This window comes from Toxorhynchites rutilus, chromosome 2 (genome assembly GCF_029784135.1).
Source record: "Toxorhynchites rutilus septentrionalis strain SRP chromosome 2, ASM2978413v1, whole genome shotgun sequence".
NCBI classification, from domain to species: domain Eukaryota; kingdom Metazoa; phylum Arthropoda; class Insecta; order Diptera; family Culicidae; genus Toxorhynchites; species Toxorhynchites rutilus.
In genome coordinates, this window is record NC_073745.1 from 295,748,760 (window position 1) to 295,775,132 (window position 26,373).

At 38.1% G+C, this 26,373-nt stretch overlaps 2 protein-coding genes across 8 annotated transcripts in view; one reads left to right on the forward strand and one right to left on the reverse strand.

Annotated features, from left to right (window-relative positions):
- Nucleotides 1-26,373, forward strand: part of LOC129770691 (serine/threonine-protein kinase N) — a 222,466-nt gene that overhangs the window by 155,123 nt on the left and 40,970 nt on the right. The gene's annotated exons all lie outside the window — the stretch shown is intronic.
- Nucleotides 8,149-14,832, reverse strand: LOC129770696 (UDP-glucosyltransferase 2-like). 2 transcript variants are annotated; one of them, XM_055773684.1, is made up of 4 exons: nt 14,585-14,832; nt 9,887-10,183; nt 9,319-9,815; nt 8,149-9,260 (listed from the first exon to the last, which is right to left on the reverse strand). In XM_055773684.1, exons 2-4 carry the CDS (start codon nt 10,049-10,051, stop codon nt 8,351-8,353), a joined length of 1,572 nt encoding a protein of 523 aa, XP_055629659.1. In that variant the 5' UTR covers nt 10,052-10,183; nt 14,585-14,832; the 3' UTR covers nt 8,149-8,350. The 2 variants fall into 2 exon arrangements, with proteins under 2 accessions (XP_055629659.1, XP_055629660.1); XM_055773685.1 differs by lacking the exon at nt 14,585-14,832 and adding an exon at nt 10,275-10,377.

Here is a 26,373-nt window from a genome sequence, read left to right on the forward strand (position 1 = left end):
TTACAGTGAGATTTGTATACGAAAAAAACAACGATAGTTTCATCTGTCAGGATAAGACATGAAAACATGTAACATAGAATCAATTTAAAGTGTTCCAGAAGCGAAAAAAATTTGATTGAATATACTGAATTTGGATTAATGTTCGCAAAAACACTAAAAAATGAGAGCAACTATAAAATGGATTGGTCTTAAAAAGTTGACCAGAGTTGTTCCCAATTTTATATACAAGCAATCATTTTTTTTCACATTTCATCCCAACATTTGTTCATCGCTTGCCGCCGCCTCAGAAACGTACACAGTTGCGCGTGGTGCGCAAAAAGTAACCGATTTTGCTCTGGATGTGTGTTAGTGCTGATATCTGCGTGGTCAGTGCGCTGATTGGAATACTCTTGATAACAACGATGACAGAAACAGCAAAAACAACAACAACAACAAATATAATGTTCAAGTGGAATGATTAAGCGGAGGCGCAGCGCGTGAGTGGCGCTAACGACGCTTTAATCACCAGATGCAAATGTTTCGTCAGAATTTGTTTATTTTATGTACACGGGAGCAATTTCCTCTGATCACAATTTCAATCTCGCGCAATCCATTGGCTTGAGAGTGATGATTATTTTCACCAAAAAATGTTTTTTTTTTTGAGTTTGCACGCATTGGGGTACTAATATGGTACAGAACAATTATTACGCTGATAAAGTAATCACGTACTTGTCACCAGATAACATTTGATATCACCTTTTTGCAATGGTCATTGTTTTCCATCGCCATTACATTGCACAAATTGGAAAAATTACTCGCCGTTTATATTTCCCAACTGTGTTCGATATTGCAATCAAAGATTTGTCTACTCGTTATAAATCATTTCCCACAATCTGTATGGCATGTATGACTGATTCGATCCTCCCGATAATTAGTCTGGTAACGAGCTGTTGCTTTTTCGTGGGAGTTTCTAAGAAGATGCGGAACCAGATGATTGATTGGTGCCAACCATTCAACGGAAGAATGTCTTCAACGACAGGATCATCAACAGACAGAACTCTCATCTAGGTGGCACCGACGACGAAAAAAAATTGTTCTACGGGCACTTGGAACGTTTCGGATTTTTTACTGTTCATCACAACGTTGGTATTAACCCATTGCACAGTGGTCCAGGGAACGAATTTAGGTGGAAATTTGCATCTAAAGCTCGTCAGTTATTCTTTAGACACAAAATGTCATCAACAAAGTTTTTACATATTATGGAGTGCCCATTTTTATGTTGTCAAAAATTGGGTGACCAAAATTAGAAATGCAATAAATGAATATAACTCTAATAATAAATATAACTCTCCTATCTTTATAGATCGAGGTAAGCATAGTTCGACGATGTTGTGGCCCCAGTTATTTTAAGCAACTTTGTACAACAAAGTATTTTTCTAGCTTTCAATACAACTGATTTAGCACATTTGCTCTAAGTTACATTAGGGTCACTATGAAAAAAACGGTTTTTTACTCTAGCTATTTAAAAATCTACATGCAGATTGTCTTCAAAAGACTTTTAGAGCTTGCCAAGAAAAAAAATGGCGATGCAGAACTTGTGAAACTTGAATCTTCCTCAAAGTTATCGATAGTTTTTTTTCCTCAAAAATACGCCCTTTACATTAGTTTGTGCTTTTTTATGGGGCAAACATAAAAAGCGTTTATTGGCAGCATTTGAAAAAGGGCATATTTTATTTTACATAATGTGAAATTTTCAAAACTGTGTTATTTTTTTGTATTTGAGTAAACTTGAAATCATGAATTTTTGCGTGAAAACATCAATAACTTTGAAATAGATTACTATATCAACAAGTTTTGCATTGCAAAATGTTTGATAAACTCTAAAAATCGTCCGAGACTGTTTTGATGTAGAAATTGAATATAAAAGTTACTGTAACTATGTTATGCAAAGTTTTTTTTTATCCCTTTTGTTTATTTTAAGGCTCATTAGCATTTTAGCAGTAACAGAGCCGAATTTTAATCGTGTACATGTTACATGTTCATCATATCTATAATTAGCACATTACACAGTTGCCGTTTTTCGGCGTTAGAGTATTCCCTTCTATACCATTGCATATGGTACACATTTACACAGTAGCCATTTTGGTGTAAGAGTTTTCCTTCTGTTCTTCCATTATCCAGTTAGACCGGACAGCGGAGACAGGCAAACCTGTTTTTGTGCGAGGGATAGGGACCGCACAAAAAATCGTATTAAACATCTAAAGTAGCTTTAAAAAATAGTTTTCACTACCGCATAAAAGAAGTTTCCTTAAGTCAATAACCCAAATCCTAATGATTCCATCCATCATCAAAGTTCGATTTCCTTTTGTTTTCCTTCTGTACGTTAAGATATGCTGCCACTTCGTATTTATTTTCTAAAGAAAATTGCACAAAAAATGACACAAAAAATCGCACATAAAAAGGGCACAAAAACAGGTTTTACTGTATTCTATGATTTTTTCAAAAAATATTGAAAGGTCTTCTAATGCGCCCAAAATCAGGCAAAAAACCATTCATATGCGAAAAAAAATCATTCGAAAACGTAAGTCAGTTGAGCGCTTAAAAGTTACACGAGGTGGTGGGGCACTCGATTCATCTCACCACCCTAATTCGGACTAATACACCCTAAGGATGAGGTAAAAAAATAACGTATCTAAAATGTTATAGAAAGGAACAAAAATGTACTAGATTTGAGCAAAATCATAGCCAATTTTTGACATAGGACTATGTCTTTGATTTCTATATAAGGGGGTTACTCTACGAAAAATGTAACGATGTATTAAGAGTTTTCAAACGCATATTACTCAAAATGGTTATTGCGAAATATGTCGTGTTATATATCATTAGACAGAAAATTTATTTTTTGTTTTTTTTTTGCTCAAAACACGAACAGTGAATATAGTCAAAAAACTCAACAATTTGACGATTTAATTGGGTATGTTATATTTCGATTGCACTAACCACTCGCTTTCCTCCCCGACGCAACCAGCAATAAAGGGTGTGTCACATCAAATTGCATCACGGAAAAAACGCTGTAGAAATTCGCCCAGTAGACCGATCCTTTTGAAAATTTTAGACAGTAAAATAAAAACTATTAAACAACTTTTGGCATTTTCTTTTTATTCATACTTCGAGCCCAAGCCCGTATGCTCGCACCTTCCTCTTTACCCCGTCCATAAGGTTATGTACAACGTCAGGTTGTAGTTTTTTTTGAACAGAAATCCATTTTCTCTTGAAGTCCGCCTCCGATTTGACAACTTTTGGGTTCTTCCGGAGGGCCTGCTTCATAATCGCCTAATATTTCTCTATTGGGCGAAGCTCCGGCGCGTTGGGCGGGTTCATTTCCTTTAGCACGAAGGTGACCCCGTTGGCTTCGTACCACTCCAACACGTCCTTTGAATAGTGGCACGAAGCGAGATCCGGCCAGAAGATGGTCGGGCCCTCGTGCTGCTTCAATAGTGGTAGTAAGCGCTTCTGTAGGCACTCCTTAAGGTAAACCTACCCGTTTACCGTGCCGGTCATCACGAAGGGGGCGCTCCGCTTTCCGCAAGAGCAGATCGATGGCCACACCATGTACTTTTTGGCAAACTTGGATAGTTTCTGCTTGCGAATCTCCTCCGGAACGCTGAATTTGTCCTCTGCGGAGAAGAACAACAGGCCCGGCAGCTGACGAAAGTCCGCTTTGACGTAGGTTTCGTCGTCCATTACCAGGCAATGCGGCTTCGTCAGCATTTCGGTGTACAGCTTCCGGGCTCGCGTCTTCCCCACCATGTTTTGCCTTTCGTCGCGGTTAGGAGCCTTCTGAACCTTGTATGTACGCAGATCCTCCCGCTGCTTGGTCCGCTGGACGAATGAACTTGACAAATTCAGCTTATTGGCGACATCCCGGACCGAACTTCTCGGATCACGTCTAAACTGCTTAACTACACGCTTGTGATCTTTTTCACTGACGGAGCATCCATTTTTGCCGTTCTGCACCTTCCGGACGATGGTTAGGTTCTCGAAGTATCGTTTTAGTACTCTGCTGACCGTGGATTGGACGATTCCCAGCATCTTACCGATGTCCCTATGTTACAACTCCGGATTCTCGAAATGAGTGCACAGGATTAATTCACGACGCTCTTTTTCGTTCGACGACATTTTTCCAAATTTACGAAAAATTGACAGTGAAGCATGGCCAACGTGATCTATACACTCTTATCTGATTATAAGCGAAAGCTGAAGATATAATTCCTAAAAATTAAATTTCTACAGCGTTTTTTCCGTGATGCAATTTGATGTGACACACCCTTTATGTTTGTCTAGATTCGGGCGATAGCTCACAACGTGAGTTGATGCGTATAATAAGTTATTCTCCATTTACCGATAATAGGCATTTATCGGTTATTGTATCGTATGTTGCCCAATCAATTCGTGCTCAATTCACATTCTTATCGTGTAGATCTTGCTACTAACAATTTATGTAATTGTGGTCCAGGTTATGTAAAAATGCAATTAATGAATTTTACTGGCTGCTGATTTAGAAGATCGAAAGGGTATACTCACGTATATCAGATTATGGAACCTTGAGTAGCCGCGATCTTACCGGGCTATAAAATTATTACAATGTTCCGGACAACGTAGTCATAGATTGATTTGACTCAGGCTTATATATATGTAGGTCTTAACTATTTAGACTTTTGTTTAAAAATGGTACATAATGACTCTTTGTATTCTTTTGCTTGATTGAATAAACAGAAGAAAAGTGTAGTAATGGCTTCAATGGTATTTTGTGTACATTTTTGAACAGAATGTGATACCGGATTCTACCACGTTATGTGAGCTAACCCGTTTGAAGGATACAAGTACATACAGGAAACGTTTTTTAAGGGCACTAATTTGATGTATCCAAAGAGAAAAAATTACAGATTTCGAACAATAAAACACTCAGTTTAAATGCGATTACTACACACAATCACGGTCCTGTGTCAAGATCCCGTTCGTATCCCTAGGCTCAGACCCATCAACTTTTTGTAGATCTTCCTTCCATTGTGAAACTCCACATGACATGAACTATCGTTTGGAAATATTTCTACGCACCTATCACGATAAAGAAAATATTTTTTTTTCTTTGAAACTAACTATTGAACAATTGGAAAATGTCAAGCATTATGCAGATGAAAATCCCACGTTGAGATTCGTCTAATCCGTGCTCATCAAACTATGCCAACTAAAATGAGCGACTAACGTAGTAATGAGAACTAATTCGAATATAATCATACCATTGCAAAAACAATCGTAGCTAACTGTCGTGCATCATTTTATCCATGGATGAAAGCAAAAGGAGTACCACAACAAATACTGCCTTGGCTGCGAGCAACCGTCTGCTTCTGTTTTTCTATCATGCTGAACGAACAGGCCAAGTTGTTTGCATTCTCAGACTATGCACAAAGCAAGTTCAATGCTGAGCTTGAATATTTTTTGTGATAAACAATTGATTAATTGTGAAGTGTCAAGCACCATCTAAACGCGTAAAATCCAACGTTTTGATTGGCCCAATTTGGACTCCTTAAATGGTACCACCCAAAAAGAACAACTAGAGTAACAACGAAAAACAACTTGAATACGTCAATACTACTACAAAAAAACGCGGCTATCCACCGTGTATAGCATTCTATTCAAGGGGAATGTGAAAGATTAAGACATCGAAGTCAACACACGCACAATTACTGATCTGTTGTGTGCTATCCTTTTTTTCCTAATGTTGCTGACACATATAACGGTTTTGCTCAACACAATGGAAGCCTGAAAAAAAAGAAACATTGCGTCGTAAGCTCTACCCCTGTGTGATTCTACAGCCAGCCAATTCGGATAAATTTCACTTTACCGTTCTGAACCGATTATTCATTTCCTAACTGAGAACAACTGTGCACACATGGAGAAGCGGCAGGAAACATGTTTCTATTTTGCTGGCATCCGGAGGAGAACTGGAACCGTGTGTGTCTTTGGGCTTATTGTTGGTGTATGACAAGAGGACCGATCATTCAATTTTCACGAATGAGCATTGATTCCAGATTAAAAGGGGCGTCAAAGAATAACACATTGCAATCCCGATGGGAAGAAAGAATTCCCCGGCAGTGATAGCTGTTTTCTTCGATTAAAAACTGTAGGCTTCACTGCGCTTTTTCATAAATTTTTTTTTCAAACAAATAGGTTTACATGAAAAGTAAGATCATTGAACAGATTTGTTAAAAAATTAAACACGATTAATACAAAACTTCACAAGCTGTCGATTATACGAATTTGAAAAATAAAATTTCAAATAAAAACGCATTTCACACATAAAATTTGATAAAAACGGTAACTTACCGATTGTTCAGCGATTCCATCATCTTTTTAATCGTTCTTCTTGACGTGTTTGACTTGACCTAAACGTGGACTCGTTAAGTGATCACCGGCACATTTTCGATAAAATGTGTCGTGAAATAATTTAATACAAGAAAAATGATATGACATTTCTGGTGTCGGTTTGTTTTTCATATCTTTTTTAGGTTGTTAATCGTTAGACAGCAAAACACTCAAATCTTATCTGTTTCCTATCTTAAAGGTGTGTTCGCAATTTTTGTATAACTTTAAATTAGTTATAGTCATGTTTTTTTTCGTTTCGGATGTCAGATATAATATATATTAAAGGGTGTGTCACATCAAATTGCATCACGGAAAAAACGCTGTAGAAATTCGCCCAGTAGACCGATCCTTTTGAAAATTTTAGACAGTAAAATAAAAACTATTAAACAACTTTTGGCATTTTCTTTTTATTCATACTTCGAACCCAAGCCCGTATGCTCGCACCTTCCTCTTTACCCCGTCCATAAGGTTCTGTACAACGTCAGGTTGTAGTTTTTTTTGAACAGAAATCCATTTTCTCTTGAAGTCCGCCTCCGATTTGACAACTTTTGGGTTCTTCCGGAGGGCCTGCTTCATAATCGCCCAATATTTCTCTATTGGGTTAAGCTCCGGCGCGTTGGTCGGGTTCATTTCCTTTGGCACGAAGGTGATCCCGTTGGCTTCGTACCACTCCAACACGTCCTTTGAATAGTGGCACGAAGCGAGATCCGGCCAGAAGATGGTCGGGCCCTCGTGCTGCTTCAATAGTGGTAGTAAGCGCTTCTGTAGGCACTCCTTAAGGTAAACCTGCCCGTTTACCGTGCCGGTCATCACGAAGGGGGCGCTCCACTTTCCGCAAGAGCAGATCGCTTGCCACACCATGTACTTTTTGGCAAACTTGGATAGTTTCTGCTTGCGAATCTCCTCCGGAACGCTGAATTTGTCCTCTGCGGAGAAGAACAACAGGCCCGGCAGCTGACGAAAGTCCGCTTTGACGTAGGTTTCGTCGTCCATTACCAGGCAATGCGGCTTCGTCAGCATTTCGGTGTACAGCTTCCGGGCTCGCGTCTTCCCCACCATGTTTTGCCTTTCGTCGCGGTTAGGAGCCTTCTGAACCTTGTATGTACGCAGGCCCTCCCGCTGTTTGGTCCGCTGGACGAATAAACTTGACAAATTTAGCTTATTGGCGACATCCCGGACCGAACTTCTCGGATCACGTCTAAACTGCTTAATTACGCGCTTGTGATCTTTTTCACTGACGGAGCATCCATTTTTGCCGTTCTTCACCTTCCGGTCGATGGTTGGGTTCTCGAAGTATCGTTTTAGTACTCTTCTGACCGTGGATTGGACGATTCCCAGCATCTTACCGATGTCCCGATGTGACAACTCCGAATTCTCGAAATGAGTGCGCAGGATTAATTCACGACGTTCTTTTTCGTTCGACGACATTTTTCCAAATTTATGAAAAATTGACAGTGAAGCATGGCCAACGTGATCTATACACTCTTATCTGATTATAACCGACAGCTGAAGATATAATTCCTAAAAATAAAATTTCTACAGCGTTTTTTCCTTGATGCAATTTGATGTGAAACACCCTTTAGATCAGATATAATTTATAAGCTTCGCTTTAATCATGCGTTGTAGACGTTTACAAAAAAAAACTGAGTGAAATAACTAAACATAATACACTTTGGAGGCTTGATCAGTAGTAATTGTACATCGAATTTTGAAATGTTACATCGATTGCAAATCATCACTCAATTACTAAAGTTTCCTCTTTATTAGACCTTAATTCAGTATAATGGAATGATTCAGCTAAAATTGCAGCAATTGCAAATCATTATAACTAAGCTAAGAATGTCATGAAGAAATTAGATTTCTAGATTTGAAACTGGATTTGCCAACACTTACGTTATAATATTGATGATTTACTATCTTTCGTCTCACTCGTTATTTTTCAAATTTAACTTGTCTTCTGTTTGTCAGCTGCATTGCCTCGTCTTCCGTCACAAATCTTCCTCTTCAAGTGTCTTAACAAAAACGCGCTGGTTTTGAACACTAAACACACCATCACTCCAAGGAACGCAAACACATCGATGAGGTTTCGCTGCAGGAAATTCAAATCCGCCCCTTGATAGTGCAGATGGGGTGCCCCTTTGTGCCGAACCACGTACTCCACCCAAAACGTGGCCAAATCCATCGCCGTCTGGGGTCGATCCTTGTACAGCGTGGCGAAACGTTCTATTCTCTCGGCGTATTGGGCGTTCTCCAATACTTCCCGAATAGCACTGGTCAGAAGTGGTTCCGTCAACTCATCAAATGGAACCGCAACACCCCAGCCATCCCGTACCACCTGAGCTACGTTTGTATCCTGATCGGCAAACATGGGAATACCAACGACGGGAACTCCGTGGTACATCGATTCGGTGATGCTTCCAAGCCCTCCATGGGTGACGAACAGCTTTAGATTCGGGTGGGCCAGGATGGCGTCCTGTGGCAGCCACTTACCGATGAAAACGTTCGCTGGCTTCCCCGGCATCACATCGGTGTCCCACTTCCAGATGATCCGTTGCTTCAGCTTGGAAATGCTTCCAATGATTGCATCGAATTTGTCCTGTCTCAAATTGGAACTCTTCAGGTTCGATCCAAAGCTGAGGAATATGGCTCCATGTTCGGCACCATCCAACCACTCCTGCAGGTCGGACGGAAGCGGATCGGGCTTGGCTTTTATTTGCAGTCCACCGACTTCCACCATGTTCGGTACATAAGGCCGTGGGATGGTTTGGGTGAAATACGAGTTGAGCATCACGAGCGATACATTAAGCCTCGCCTCGTTGTACGAGGGAAATTGTTTTTCGGCCGGGAAGTTGTGGCTGAAGAAAAAATACTTATTGACCTCTGTTATTCAGATTTAAGAACTTGTATACGTACTCATAATACACCTTCATCCGGTACTTGAAATACTCCACCAGCACCGAGTCAACAGTGGTGATCAAAGTATTCTTTACTCGATCCAAGAACTTCATGGGATTTTTATTGCCCAAGAACAAGTGTGGCACAGATGCGACTTCCGTCGGATTCCCGACCAGATTGTTCAGACCCCCAGGTCCAGCAGAGAAATACAGAATCGTGGGGCAGTTGAAAAGCGATCCGATTCCCAGGACGAAGTCGTTCATAAACCAGCCAACCACGGCCACATCGAAATGCTGCTTCTCCTCTACCAGCCGCCGAAACTGCGGTGAATTCAACGTAAAATTGTTGTAATCAAGCGAGGCCCGCAAAATTGTTGGCATAAACTTGATCATGTTCCGACTGCCTCCCTGCATGAAGCTGGCCATCACCTCCCCGAAGGCATCCTCGATCGGCACGTAGATATCGTGGTAGTTTTTGACCGGTTTCGACAGCGGGAATGCACTGACCATTGTGACCTTCAAAAAAAAGATTCGGATTAATTCATTCAATCACTTAATCTTTGAAATCACCAGAAGTGAGTTCATACTTCATGTCCTCGACTGGCCAGATTCTTCATCAGGGCTTGGGTACCCAGAACATGCGATCTACTGGCCGTTGGGAAGAAGCAAAGAATTTTCGCTGACTGAGCCCCGTCGAAGTGAATGGCCGCCGCGATGAAAAAGCACAACAGTCGTGCGCTAGTGCTGACCATTTTAGCTGTGACAAGTTTACGGAGATTTGGGTTGTTTTGTAGTTTAAATCATATATCGATACAACTCGAACGTTTCATTGAGTGTTATCCGTCAACTCGAAATTGTTGAATTTTGGCAAACCAGTGAGTAATCTGAAATATAGAAGTGAAAAATTATTTAGAGGTGGTGTTTTGAAGTTCACACTTTCATTTTTTCAGCACAAAATTACACAATAATAAATACCTCTTAAATTCCGAGCCAATATTTTCTGACCTTGCTCGGATAAGATTGTGTTGCAAACTGAACAGTCTGTCCTGCCAAATCCCAAATCGGAAACAAAAATTAAATCTAGTATCAAATGCGCTGTGTCACTGCGTAATGCTCCCCAATGTGTTATCATTGTGTTCTCAAGTGACCGATAGCGAGATATTGTAACCTCTAATGCTACTGTAACTCGGTGGTGACATCGGTGGTGTAAATAACATGTTTTTTACATTTTGTCTGAGGTACATGCATAAAATGTCCAATTCTCTGTAATATTTTTTTTCGAAGAAGTTTTGTGGCTTATCGTGAACAGTGAGTCGCTAATGACATAAATGTCAAAGCATGACAAAAATTCCTTGTGATAGAACGTTTTGAATCTCTGAAGCTTACAAAAACAAGAACGTGATATACTTGGGCTTATCGTGAGTAGAATTCTCCCGATCGAAGATTTTTTGAGTTTATTGTTTATAAATAAAAGATATACCTCGCTAAACTGAAAGTGTGCTCTACACTGTTCTACTCCTCACTCGGACTTCGAATACTACGGGGTTTCAAGTACAGATTGGAAGACTGGAAATGTAAAAGGGCCAAAGACATGATTTCCAACACTCAATCCCACCTTTCGTCTAAGACACCATCACTGGAGATAAGACGTGGGTTTTGGAGTATGATACGCAATTCAGGCATCGGTCTTGTGCCGAAAAAATAATGTCATCTTCCTTCAAAAACTATTGATTCAATGCTTTTGGTTTCATGGATCATGGATTACAAAAATGATTCTTGAGGTCATAAATTTTTAAGCACACTTCTAGTTACGGCATATTTTTGTTCGATTTATGATAAAAAGTTGAAGGGTTGTACCCGGAAAACGACAATGATACACCAAACCAGATGAATGAAAAGTACAGACAAGAACTGTTTCGGAGGCTATACTACACCTTGCGACTGTGGCCTGCATTTCCAGTACACTTTTCGAATACATTGTTCTGCTCATTTCTGTGATTACCTACCCGTACCGTCAATGAGGAGCAACTGCGATCATCACGGCGAGTCAGTCGCTTGAAATTCACACGCGATGAACGGACACTGTAGGGAGAAAATATTCCAATTTTATGTCCCTTATCAATCCGATTACTTGCCTGAACATCATGTGTTGCAAATTGATTTTTTGAAGCGTTTCTGAGATTTTTTCCAAAGCAAAATATCAGGGATGCAAACCTAACTAAACTGGGATGCAAAAGGGCGAACCAAACAGCTCGAAAAATTATAACAACTGCATAACTTTCACTCGGTCGATATGACTGACTTTGCTCGGTTTCTATAATAGCAAAATAAAGCTAACGAGTAAAATTATTTTCGACTTGAATTACATAATAGGACCCACAGTCTTACTGCTTCCAGCGAGCAGTCAGTATCGAACCACGGTACGATTTTGCTTGCATCTTCAAATCCGAGGTAGAACCCGATGAAATGATGTCATATCGTCTGGTGGAGAGCACTTGTGTAATTTTTATCACCCCATGTCCATGAAATGAAGCGGAAACTGCAGTCAATTAACACTCAATTAGTAGAACAGAAGCAGGAGCAAAACAGTAGCAACATCAGCAATATCAACAACTTCAGCAACACCATCAACAGCAACGAAAGAGTATTTCATTTTTTTGTGACGACGTGAAATAAAATACATTGCATATATGTTTCGTTCCTGTTGCGGCGTGTTTTTTCTAACGTTTCATTAAGTGGTAAATCAGTTCTTTTCAGAACAACTCTCTGAAGGAGTTTTCACGAGGAACGTTTCTCTCAGTCAAATAGTGCACCATCTGACGAGAGTCTCCCGTTTTTTATTTGGACTAAAAGATTTAATACTAAAAGATGTAATACTACGTCAAAAGAATAATATATGCGATGTATGCTTTTTATACACGTGCTCGACGAATTGACGAAATTGAAGAAATAACTCAATAGTAGAAATTTTTGGTGGCCCTGATGCGTGATTTTATCGTAACTTGTCTAGTGGACCAATCGTATTTTTTTTTAGTGGACCAATCAAAATGAGGGATTTTCCTTCCTTTAGGAAATTCTTGGCAATTTTCAATTTTAATTTTTTTAAATTTCAAATTTCAACCTTTTTTTTATCCCATTTATTTATTAGGCTCATTAGCATTTTAGCTGTAACAGAGCCGGGTTTAATCGTGTACATGTACATATGTTAATGTTTCTATAAATTGTGAATTACACAGTAATTAGTAGTAACCATGTAGGCGTTAAGTTTTCTGTTCCATTACGTTATGATAAATTACACAGTAGTAGCCATTTAGGCGTAAGGTTATTCTTTCTGTTCATCCATTGTTCAGCAGACCGGACAGCGGAGACAGTTGATATTGATCATTGTTGGGCTATTTATAGAACAGCAGCCCGATGTTTCTTGCAGAGCAGGGCAGTTGTATGGATGAATCGATCTTTGTTCCACCGTGGATCGATTTCCATCGCTGATGATGGTTGCGTGGACGTAGCTATTCTATAACAACACAAAGATGGTCAATTGAGGGCCCTGAGTTTGAACTCACGATCGATCGCTTGGTAAGCGAACGCGTAACCAAGTGGCTACGAAGACCCTCCTACCTTTCAGCCTTTCAGCCTTTGATTAAGATGAGAAATAATTTTTAATTTTGTAAATTGGCTTCGAGACAGTTACAATAAAATCACGCATCAGTACCACCAAAAATTTCAAAAAAATTTTAATTGTTCGATTGAAAAAATCTTAAATTTTCGTGATGAAAGTTCCAAAAAATATTGAAGCATAAATTTCTGCATAACTCAAGAACTAATCAAGCAAATGGAACCAAAATTGGGATGTGAGGGTTTTTGGGCACGAGAAATGTTTCTATGATGATATGGCACCCCTCCCTCCTCTGGAATGGAGAGAGGATCTCATAAAAATAATACACATATTTCAACCAAACAAATTCCAAATATACATGACAATTGAAAATTTTCGGAAAACTCTGAAGGAAAATGGGAAAATTCGGAAAATGAAATTCGCATATGTTCTACAATTACATAGTGATAAGCGTTGTTAGTCCATTTGATGGTTGCGCTAACGAAATTGGTCTTGGTTCGAACATGGAAATGGATTTGATAAAGTGATAAAATGCACTCCTATATCTTCTTCTATCTATATAAATAAAAATAGATCGCCGAATGTGTTGATAAGAGCAAAACTCGAGGAAGAATTTGTCCGATTTAGGGATTTTTTTTTCTATCATATTTTCTGTATCAAACATTTATTCGTTGTAACGGAGAAACACATGCAAATATGGTTTAAAAAATCTTGAACGAGAATTGTGTCTGAAAAAAAACTGATATAATAATGACGTGTTTTGGTAGAAGTAGTAGGAATTTAAATAGTAAAAGGTAATTTTTAAGGGTAGATTAGAAGGTCTACCAATGAACAGTTCTGCGATTGGACCCATGAACGTTTTTTTTGTCTTTATTTAATCCGTTGGCTGGTTCGTTTCTGTAAAACCCATGAACGTGCGCTTAGTAAGAAAACGTGAATGTGATAACGAAAAATAAATTTTGGGCGGGACGAAGTTTGCCCAGTCATACTACTAGATATTGTACAAATGTACCAGTTTAGTAGAGTAGCACATTTTCTGTTATTTCATTTAATGTAATAAATCGGGATGCCAAAACGTGTGATAAAAATTGGTTTTGGGTGTGGTCATGTCAAGTTGGGCAGAGTTTAATTCACAATTGGAATGCATATATGTCAACACTTCGAAAATCTTCTCTGCGATTTTGAATCTCAGAAACGGAACAATCTTATGCGTACGCTCCTAACAGTGAGAGAGGCCTGAATTCAAACCAACAAACCAAACATGTTGAAGTGACTTCAAAGGTGCATGAAGTCATGTCCGGAGTGTTTTGGTTTTATATATCCAATAAATATACGCATGTACACTTTTCAGAAGTCGTTTTAACACGGATTTTTTATGTAGGAGTAGGAGATTCCCAATAATTTCACATTTGTTCACGATTTGCGTTAGCATGCTGCAAATAAATGTAGCAACTGGAACATATCCAACAATACTGACATAACTGCAATGATTCACATAATTTATACGGCAGAACACAACGTCGAAAAGGAAAGAATTCATTACACACACGCTAACCAACAGTGTTAATCGAGAAATTAAACATATCTAGAGAGCACAATTAATTCGATACCATTAGCGAAAGAACGTTATCCACAATGTCATCCTAATCAGCACTCACAAGTTTCTTACCTTACGTCACGCAATACGAACATTGATTTGATCACTCCAGACCACTTGTTTTAGTTCCGAACCGCTACCGTATCTTCCTCAAAACCTTCACTGCCTTTGCTACTAATAAATTATTTGAAAATTAAGTTCGATTTAATTGAAACGCTGTTCCAAAATAAGCGCGCGTGCCGCGAGCTAGCACTGCCACCAATTTCACCACCATCGGACTCCGATTGCGTTCTGTCAAGATGAGAAGCAATGATCCATTCGGTGTGCTTAACCTAGGGAAATCACCAACATCACCACTAACCACAACCACCACCATTCTACCACCCAGCATTCCATTCGATGTGTGATGTTGCTTTAGGTCTTCTTTTGTATCACACGAACCACAACATCACACGCGGAACTACGATCCGCATCACAGACGTTCGACATCATCACCTACACAGCGAAATTAACTTGTTGCTTTCCTCTGTCGTCGTCCACTGTGTGTTTCTCTCTCGCGGTTGAGCCGTGACAAATAGTAGGTAGGGATGGTCATTATAACCGGTTCTCGGCGTGACTCAGCAGGTTAACGACGGAAGCGCGTAAAAAACAGCAAACTAACGGAATGGAGCTGTCATGGTACTGGGAACATTGATCTGAACTAACAGTTTGACTGCAAATATAAATATAGACAGTGTGCCAATTAGGCTCCGGAACTCAAACCACATTTTAGCAACCAGGAGTGCTAACTACAACAAACATTAACTGTTGAGAATTTAATCAGGTGTACCTTTGACATTATTTCAACGAAATAGAATTTCGTTTCGTTTATGTATAGGTTGATCTCTGTCTCGCCTGAGGACCTACCTGCCTTATATGTTCAAAGTTCTCGCTTAATAACGATTTGTTTCCATCTCAATCAATCCTATCATGAAGAGCAAACGCTGTCGGTTTCAATAAGAATTAAAAGCGCTTTTGTGGCAGTTATTACATTAACATTAACAAACATTTGGCTGTAACTTTACAACGAAATCAAATAGCGACAACATTTCTTCTGAAGCAAAAAGAAAAAAAATTGATTTTTTCGACCCTCCAAACCGGGATCCCCCTTATTAAGTAGAAATCAGAAATACGTTAAGAACATTTCGCGCATTTATGTCTTTTTACTTCGGAGGATGATTTTACTTTGAATAAATTTGACGATTCAACAAAGTTGTTTTCGAAAGACCATAATTCCCCCTGATATAATCGGTCGTCATTCTTATACTAACGGAAGAAATAGAATGAAATTGAGAATTAGGTTCTCCAAAGCAGGCTCTCAAATATCATACCGACCTTTTAAACTTTAACAAATTGAGCCCCGATTTTTTCTTGCTGCGCATTCCATTTAGGCCGCTTCATGAGCGTTTGCACAATAACAGTATCAATTCCAGTTCCCAAAGATACGTATTGCATAAACAGCAATTCCATATGAAATCGACAAATGACAAAACATGACTATTTTTGATTCGAATGAAAGTGTGTATTCCGTTTGGGTTAGAGGAAATATGAGTTTTCCAGAGCAATTGGGAGTTTTTTGACTCAAGCGTAACTTTTGAAAAGGGCGTATCGATTTTAGAAGGAGAAATCTTTGATAATTTATATCTAAAAAACTATGAGTCGTACCGAAATAGTGTCTTAGAAAGAGTTATATAGTATTGATGGTTGAATATGAAAAAAATGTACACTGAGAAAAAAATAGTACTCTTTTTTTTATTTACAAAATAAAAATTTAATTTGCAATATTTAAAATACATATTTTTTTATTTTTTCATACAAAATAGAAGTCATGCAGAAAATTAAAAAAATTGACCCAAGATGGTAAAACTATTTTTGACAAACTTTGTGGAACATCGAATTTTTATGAATTTTAGAAACTTCGAATTTTTGTATTTTTTTTTTATCCCATTTATTTATTTATTAGGCTCATTAGCATTTTAGCTGTAACAGAGCCGGGGTTTTTAATCGTGTATATGTACATATGTCTATGTTTCTATAAATTGTAAATTACACAGTAGTTTGTAGTAGCCATTTAGGCGTTAAGTTTTCTGTTCTATTATATTATGGTAAATTACACAGTAGTAGCCATTTAGGCGCAAGAGTTTTTTTTCTGTTCTTCCTTTGTTCAGCAGACCGGACAGCGGAGACAGTTGATATTGATCATTGTTGGGTTATTTATAGAACAGCAGCCCGATGTTTCTTGCAGAGCAGAGCAGTTGTATGGATAAATCAAACTTTGTTCCACCGTGGATCGATTTCCATCGCTGAGTTCCCTGAGTTTGAACTCACGATCGATCGCTTGGTAAGCGAACGCGTAACCAAGTAGCTACGAAGACCCCCTCGAATTTTTGTATGTTAACAATCATTTTTAGCCACAGATTATGAATCCTGATGTGATTTAAACGAAAAAAAAGTTATTATCAATCTCCTTCTAAATGTAGCCATTCTCGTAATATTTAAAAAAGTATTTCTAATTTATTGTCTTTTTTATAGTAAATAATCCCTTACTATACTATAAAAAATATATAAAATATATATTACTATAAAAAAGACAATAAATTAGAAATATTTTTTTAAATATTTCGAGAATGGCTACATTTAGAAGGAGATTGATAATAACCTTTTTTCTTTTAAATCACATCAGGATTCATAATCTGTGGCTAAAAATGATTGTTAACATACAAAAATTCGAAGTTTCGAAAATTCCTAAAAATTCGATGTTCCACAAAGTTCGTCAAAAATAGTTTTACCATCTTGGGCCCATTTTTTAAATTTTCTACATGACTTCTATTTTATATGAAAATTTTTTAAAAAATATGAAGAAATACATATTTTTTGATATCGCTGATTAAAATTTTATTTTGTGAATAAAAAAAAAATAATTTTTCTTCTCAGTGTATATTTTTTCAAATTAAGCCAACAATACTTTATAACTCTTTCTAACACACTATTTCGGTAAGACTCATATTTTTCGAGATATGAATCATCAAAGATTTCTCTTGCTCAAATCGTTACACTTGAGCCAAAAAATGAACCATAATGATGTATTCGGAAAAGTTGTTGGAAATTATAAGCAAATTCATAAAATTCCATGAACATGACGGTATAACACGACAAACATTTTTTTTTATCCCATTTATTTATTTAAGGCTCATTAGCATTTTAGCTGTAACAGAGCCGAATTTTAATCGTGTACATGTCACGTGGTTATCATATCTATAATTAGCATATTACACAGTTGCCATTCCTTCTATACCATTACATATGGTACATTCACACAGTAGCCATTTAGGCGTAAGAGTATTCTTTCTGTTCTTCCATTATCCAGTTGGACCACCGAACAGCGGAGACAGTTGATATGATCATTGTTGAGTTATTTATAGAACAGCAGCCCGATGTGTCTTGCAGAGCAGAGCAGTTGTATGGATGAATCGATCTTATTTCGACCGTGGATCGATCTCCATCGCTGATGATTGTTGCGTGGACGTAGCTATTCTGTAACAACACAAAGATGGTCAATGAGGGCCCCGAGTTTTGAACTCACGATCGATCGCTTACTAAGCGAACGCGCAACCAATGTGGCTACGGAGACCCCCAACAACAAACATATTAAAAGGGATTATTTACTATAAAAAAAAGCAATAAATTAGATTTTTTTTTTAAATATCTCGAGAATGGTTGCATTCAGAAGGAGATTGACAATAACTTTTTTTGTTTTAAATAACATCAGGATTCATAATTTGTGATTAAAAATGACTGCTAACATACAAAATCTCGAAGTGTCGAAAATTCTTAAAAATTCGATGTTCCACAAAGTTCGTCAAAAATAGTTTTACCATCTTGGGCCCATTTTCAGAATTTTCTACATGACTTCTATTTTGTATGAAAAAATTAAAAAAAAAATTAAAAAATATGTATTTTGGATATTGCAAATTGAATGTTTATTTTGTAAATAAAAAAAAGAGTATTTCGGTACGACTCATAGTTTTTGAGATATAAATTATCAAAGATTTCTCTTACTCAAATCGATACACCCTTTTCAAAAGTTACGCTTGAGTCAAAAAATTCCCAATTGCTGTGGAAAACTCATATTTTCTCCAACCCAAACGGAATACACACTTTCATTGGAATCAAAAATACAAGTTTTTAAAATCTGCATTTTTAGGACGATTTCATTTGGAATTGCTGTAAACAGAAAATAGTCAGACTACTAAACCTACACAATGCAACAAAAAAGTATGAGCGTTAAATATTCTAAAATCTTGTATCTTCAAAATGATATACATTCCATCTATTTGATTTTTCACGAAACTACAGTCCTTAAAAAATTACTCAAAAATCACCATGTTGTTCCTCTAATTTTTTTTTTCAAGTATAAAATTTGATTCCAATTCAATGTTGCCCATCGGACCGTCGCGTTGCTTCAAATATGGTACTGTAGGGTCAGATATTGATGCCATGTTCCAAGCCATAATCCGATCCACGATCCACGATTCATCGAAGTGTCATTGTTGGAGACGAGATGGGGTTTATAAGTACAACACGCAACCCAGATATTGGACTAATTATCAAAGACCACGAAATAACATCATTTTCATTCGCGATCTAGAGAACATAACTTGTTATCACAATTTTGCAAAACATGACAATGACAGAGCGAGTATCAACCAACGAAAGAGGAATAACCAACACAATGACACAGTGAGAATTATTGCAAACCAAACGCATTCCAAATTTGTCAACGTACCGATAAAGTTGTTTCGAAGATTCGATTCCGCGTTTAAAATAGCCAACTAGTCTTATTCAAGGCTATCCAATGTGCGAAATCTTCCGATGACAGTGAGCCATCAATCACTATTATTTAGGTTTTTTGACAAAAAAAAACCTTATGCCTCTGGAATGGAGGGGGATCCCATAAAAATAATACACATATTTCAATCAAACATAAAGTCTTGTCCAGTTAGAATCCGTACGCGTTGCACATTTTACAGCGGCACAGTCAGTGGCCGCTGCAAGAAAGTTTTTACAGCGGTTTGTTTACAAATGTTTCCTCTTCTGGTGGTAAAAGTTTCAAATTTTTTCGTGCCGTAAGTCCGGAGTTATTCCACATGGAAGACAGAAGAAGAAAATTAATCTTGCACACCCACGTTGACAATCCAACGTGGTCGGGTGCGAAGATCGCGAAACAGTTGGATATCGCTAAAACTACCGTATGTGATGTGCTCAGACGATTCCGCGAGCGGAACAGCGTGGACCGGGCGGTTCAAAAGAAGCGTCGAAGCGGAACCTACGATCGTCAGCTGAATTGGAAGGTGTTGAGAACCGTCAGAGCAAACCCTGGACTGTCCGAACATGATATCGCTCAGAAATACGGTGCCGCTCGTAGTACCGTTCGACGAATCATTCACCGAGCTGGACTTCATTCCTACAAAGCAATCAAGCAACCAAATAGGACGATGAAGCAGAGTCTAGTGACGAAAACTCGCGCTCGTAAGTTGTATTATCAGGTACTAACGAAGTACCATGGATGCCTGCTCCAGGATGACGAAACTTATGTAAAAATGGACTTCGGCCAACTTCCGGGACAAAAATTTTATCTTTCCACGGCACGAGGCGATGTCCCCGCCAAATTCAAGTTCATGTTCATGGACAAATTTGCCAAGAAGATGATGATCTGGCAGGGTATATGCACCTGTGGTGCGAAGACGCCGGTTTTCATCACTACAAAGACCATGGATTCGAAATTGTACAAGGAAGAGTGCCTGAAGGAGCGTGTGTTGCCTTTCATAAAGGCACACAATGGTCCCGTTAAGTTTTGGCCTGACTTAGCGAGTTGCCACTATAGCCGGGAGGTTCTCCAGTGGTACCGCGACAACGGGGTGGATTTTATCGAGAAGGAGTTCAACCCACCAAACTGCCCCCAATTCCGCCCAATTGAAAAATATTGGGCGATTATGAAGCGGAAGCTAAAGAAGACCGGAAAAATGGCTCGGGACGCTGCAGGGATGACCAGATTCTGGAAAAAACTGGCCACAGAGGTCGACACTGCCGCTGTGCAACGTTTGATGGGAGGAATCACCAGAAAAGTGAGAAGTTTCATCAGAAATGAAGAAAAATAATTTTAAGGACATTTTTTTGTAAAAGTGCAAGAATATATCTTTCTTTTGGTTGATCACTCTTTTTTGTATGTCATTCTATCTCCGAGATATAAATGATTTCTTCCGTACGGATTCTAACTGGACAAGACTTTATTCCAACCAAACATGACAATTGCAAATTTTCGGAAAACTCTGAAGAAAATGGGAAATTTGCGAAAATTCAATTCCCATATGTTCTACAATTTCATAGTGACAAGCGTTGTTAGTCCATTTGATCTTTGCGCTAACGAAATTGATCTTTGTTCGAAAATGGAAATGGATTTTAATGTGATAAAAATGACTCCTATAGCATCTTCTATGTATATAAATAAAAATGGATCGCCTAATGTGTTGATGAGAGCAAAACTCGAGAATGGAATTGTCCGATTTGGGGTTGTCTTTATTCTATCATATACTGTATTCTGTATCAAACATTTATTCCATGTAACGGAGAAACATGTTATTGCAAGTGGTTGAAAAATCTTGAACGAGAATTGTGTCTGAAAATAATCTGATATTATAATGTCGAGTTTTGGTAGAAGTGCTAGGAATTTTATAGGGAAAGGTAATTTTAAAGGGTAGATTAGAAGATCAATCAATGAACAGTTCATCGATTGGACCCATGAACGTAGTAAGAAAACGTGAATGTGATAAAGAAAAATAAATTTTGGGCGAGACGAAGTTTGTCGGGTCTGTTAGTAAGGAAAAAAAAGACTATGGTTTGTTTTCGGAGGTCCCATGATATGTGACTACTTTCTAGTCGAATTTGTGACTATTTTCTTTCTATACAATACATATCTTTGCGAGCGAGGACCGACACTGATATTGTGCAAATGATCTTGTTGCGGACTGAATGGAAAGTACAGCAAGAACAATCCGGAGCTTAATGTGTTAATATATCCAGATGTACATTTCGTTTAGGGCTATGTTATCCACTGTAACTTCTCTAAGAGGACTAAGGTATGCAAAATACTCATAATCAGGGTTCTTGTCATCAAGAGCTGTGTAAACATCCTGAAAGAAATCAGCAATTATGTTGCTGATTTCATTGTTGGTTTTCCTATCCTCTAGATCAGCGGTATTCAACCTTTTTTTTCAGATGGGCCACAAACACATGGTAGTCATGGTGTCGCGGCTCGCAAAAAATAACGCTGGTGTCCAAGACACGTCCGAATTGTTAGCGTAGGAATTATGAACGGCGAAAAGCAAACATTCTAGTAATTCAAGAATAAAGTGCATATGTGTACAACGTCCCGTCAACGTAAACGAATGAAATGTCGAATGTTCTCCCATGGAAAACGTACGGTCGAATTCACATATACCAACAACGGTAACTTCGACGTCGGCAAAATGAGTCCAAGAGAAAAGTTGACGGAACGGTGACGGGACGTTGTATGTGTAGCGCACTTAAAACATTTTAGCACAAATATTTGGTAGCACTGACAAGGGCCGTGTATGCTTTAAATTGTGGGAGAGGTTTCATCATCAATTTGAGCAGATTTTCGAATTAGCTCAGAATTACAATGTACTGTTGATTGCTCGCTGTCTAGAACGACACTGGAAAACTGAACTTACTGGATAGCCAATTAATTGAATTAATTTATTTAAGTGTTTCCTAGCAAAATTATATTTCCAACATTCAGAATGGCAACTGAAAACCGAAGCGTTTGTGTGACAGCAACCGCTGCGGAACAAATTTTCACCTTTAGTTTTCCACAGAAGAACGCACCTCTGCTGAAAATACCTTCCGGCATCCGGCTTCAAATAAGTTGCATTCCAATTGGTCTATGTCAAGGCCGAGTGTTTTCTTTAGTTTTCCAAATTGGCATTTTTCAGGCTAGAGGCGTAATAACTGAGAAAGTCTGAGAGTCTGAAAAAGCCTCTATAATTCAAAACATCATCATCTTAACACCAATAAATCCGAACACGCCACAGAAGCTCTCTTCCAGCATAAAATCAACAAGTTGTACGTGTGAGTCAATTATATACAACAATCTTCACATGTTGGTATGAAACGGTGTGCGACGTTGGTTTTCATACCGTTATGTGGAGATTGGTTATATTTTTGATATTTCTCTTATGCTTCATTTGTGCTCTCTGCAAGCTCTGCACCATGCTCACTTTGCGCATATTCTGAGGCGAGAAATTCAGCACGTTCGTTCAACACGGTAGCAAAATAGAAACTGAGATCGACCAGGGTGAGCACGATATTTATACTGCTTTAACAGCCATCCGACGCCGTCAACCGCTGACTGTGTTTCTTGGGATTCCATCAAAACATATAGATTTTTATGATTTCAATTGTTTGTTTTCAAAGCAGTTTTTGAGGTGTGGAAAATTGAGTCAATAAATAACAAACATCACTTATAAACCTATTATTTCGAAAGAATTTGTAATACAGCAATCATTCGATAATTGAACCAGAAAAGAAGCCCAGTTATCGACATTCGCTTTCTAACTGGACCGGAATGTAAAACGTCAAGTAAAATCGAGGGGAACTTCAATAGTTTGTTTGATTCGCGTTGACCGTAAAAATGGATAAACAAAATATTTCCACTGGAAATTTGCATTGAGTGCGACAACAGGTATGATATATAATTTGAGGGATTTATTTTTCTGTAATTCAATCAATGTTGCTGTCAGGCGAATTTTTATAACATCTTAAATTACATGAATATGGCGTTAATTGTTTACGAAATTCTGCTTTTTAACTGAGCCACAGCCCAGTTAAAGAGCAGTCCAGTAAAATCAGGTTCAGTTATCGAATGATTACCGTACCACTTCTCTCAGCCGGCAAAGAGGTATTAACGTTCGAATCCTTGCTCCCCCTATATTACCCTCTTGTTTTCGAAATATTCAACTAGCACTCCAGTACAGATGCAAGAATGATGTGGTGCAAAAATAAAGACTCTCCACCAGACGGTATGAAAATCGACGCAGTGCCTCCACCGAGTATGCATCACTACGTGGATACCTGTCTTCCATTCGTCCTTTCTATCGAGCAAAACAGCTGTGTCTGAAATCATATTTTTGAGCATTCTGTTTTGATCTTGTTTTTATGATTGATCATCATTCTGTTGACCCATGCGTGATCTTTTGTTCTGTCTAGTTTTCAACTTTGTCTCTTACGCACTGCCGTCTTTAATATATCACTAGCTGACCCGGCAAACTTCGTCCCGCCCAAAATTTGTTTTTTTTTGTTATCAATACCTTCAAACATTCACGTTTTCTTACTATGAGCAAGTTCATAGGTTCAATCGCAAAACAGTTCATTGATTGATCTTCTAATCGACCCCGTTGAATTTACTTTTTACTGTAAAATTCCTAGTATTTCTAAAAAAATCTCATCATTATAGTATCAGATTATTTTCAGACACAATTCTCGTTCAAGATTTTTCAACCACTTGCAAATAACATGTTTCTCTGTTGCATGGAATAAATGTTTTATACAGAAAATATGATAGACTAAAGACGGCCCCAAATTGGACAATTCCTTCCTCGAGTTCTGCTCTTATCAACACATTCGGCGATACTTTTTTATTGGTATAGATAGAAGAAGGTATATGAGTGCGTTTCATCACATTAAACTCCATTTCCAGTTTCGAACAAAGATCAACATCAAATGGACTAACAGCACTTGTCACTATGTAATTGTAGAACATATGGGAATTTAATTTTCCGAAGTTTCTCTTTTTCCTTCAGAGTTTTCCGAAAATTTTCAATTGTCATGTTTTTTTTAACACACTGATAGATATTTTTCATTATCTTCTCCGACACTTTAAGCATATTCGCTGAACTAAATGTTAGTTTTTTTCCATATTTATTCTTTCTATTTTGGTCCACTGCTTCGTTTTTTCTTCTTTTTGTTTTTCTGGTATGGGACGTTTCATATAGCACATGGACACTGACAGATTTTAGGTAATTCGATTTCTTCATAGCTGCATTGTGTCAGCCAGACCACCGTCAGCCAAATCATGTCCACACTCACCTGCGGGAGCTGCAACAGTCAGTCACGTGCTTCACGGCAGGAATCTCCCTAATTCCTCACTACTGGTGTCAAACCACCATAAAAACATTTATTGTACCCTAAAACCTCCACATGCCAAACTTGGTTCCATTTACTTGATTAGTTCTCGAGTTATGCAGAAATTTGTGTTTCATTTGTATGGCAGCCTCTCCTTAGAGAGGGAATGGAGGGGTGTGTAGAACCACCTTAGAAATGTTTCTTGCCCCCTAAAATCTCCACATGCCAAATTTGGTTCAGTTTGCTTGATTAGTTCTTGAATTATGCAGAAATTCATTTGTATGGCAGTTACACATATTCGCAGTTACAACAATAAGTTCAAATATTTCATAACATTTAATTGGTATAGTAATTTGTAGAACGCTGCATCACTAGAGTTCCACTTTTTTTTCAGTACTATAGTGACTCTCAACACTTTTGGTTGGTTCGTCACTTTAGTTCCACAATGGCGTGGAAGATACAGCTCGCATTTCTTGTTCGGAACAAAAAAGTATGGATGTTTTATTGTGGTGATTTTGACGTAGGACTACGTCTTCAATTTCTATACTGGGATGTGAGTTCAAGGTTTCGAAAACGAAATCGTTACGCCGGAGAACGAGATTTTGAGCGTTAATAGCTCCTAAACAACTGAACGAAATGGTATGATAAACACTTCATTCGAAAGATAAAATGTCTACGCGTTATATACTTGTTACTTTTTGATCCAAAAACTTATTTTAATAGCCTTAAAATTGCTTTCAAAACAGGCTATCGGTATATAAGCGAAATCCATTCAGTTGTTATTGAACAGCGATTGGAGCATGTTGTCGATGATGTGGCGAAGCTAACTTCGTTCATCATGAAAGCGCTTATGAACGGTGTCACCATGAGCCTGTTTGTGCACCTTAGTCCAAAAGGGAATCCATCGAAAGGAGAGTGGTATCTAACTTTCAGATTTCAGATGACCAAGAAAGTACAAGCATCGAAAATTGTTTCCGCTTGAGGCATCGGAGCAGCCACCACAAACATACATACACGCGCGCAACTTTTTTCGTTTGGTGGTTATTGAGTTAGCATTAACCACTGGCGGGAATCGAGTGACGAGAAGAAACCGAAAAGATGTCATCATTGCTAAAAAATAATCTGCCAGTTCCAGTTCTCCTGAGAATTGTAAATAACATTCGAACGAAAGAGTTTATTGTTTTCTATCCATATAATACTGCGAACAAATACATTTTGTATTTATGATTTTTCAATCAAGTGCAATTAACAGAAAAGCTTCTGAAGACTATTCTTCCACTTCAGTAAAATATTTGCGATTTTAATATTGGATGTATAAAATGAGAAACGGAAAATGTTTCGTATCGCGAAAATCATATAATTTTCCAGCGATTATTTGTTTTTTATCCATATAATACTGCGAACAAATACATTTCGTTTTGTGATTTTTCAGTCAAGTGCAATTAACAGGAAAGCTTCTGATGATTATTCTTCCCCTTCAGTATAATATTTTCGTATATAATATGGGATGCATACAATGAAAGATTCGTTCATTCATTTATTCAGAATAGATTCAGATGCAACTTCAAACTAATGATCACTAAACCAAAGATAGTCCTACGTCAACTGCGTTAACTGCGGTT

What these genes read in the sequence shown, in the direction of transcription:
- LOC129770696 (XM_055773684.1), bottom strand. Translation starts at nt 10,051, where the DNA reads ATGGTCAGCACTAGCGCACGACTGTTGTGCTTTTTCATCGCGGCGGCC. An exon ending in TGGCCAGTCGAGGACATGAA is followed by an intron (nt 9,816 to 9,886) that starts GTATGAACTCAC and finishes TTTTTTTTGAAG; the next exon opens with GTCACAATGGTCAGTGCATT. An exon ending in CGGATGAAGGTGTATTATGA is followed by an intron (nt 9,261 to 9,318) that starts GTACGTATACAA and finishes TTTTTTCTTCAG; the next exon opens with CCACAACTTCCCGGCCGAAA.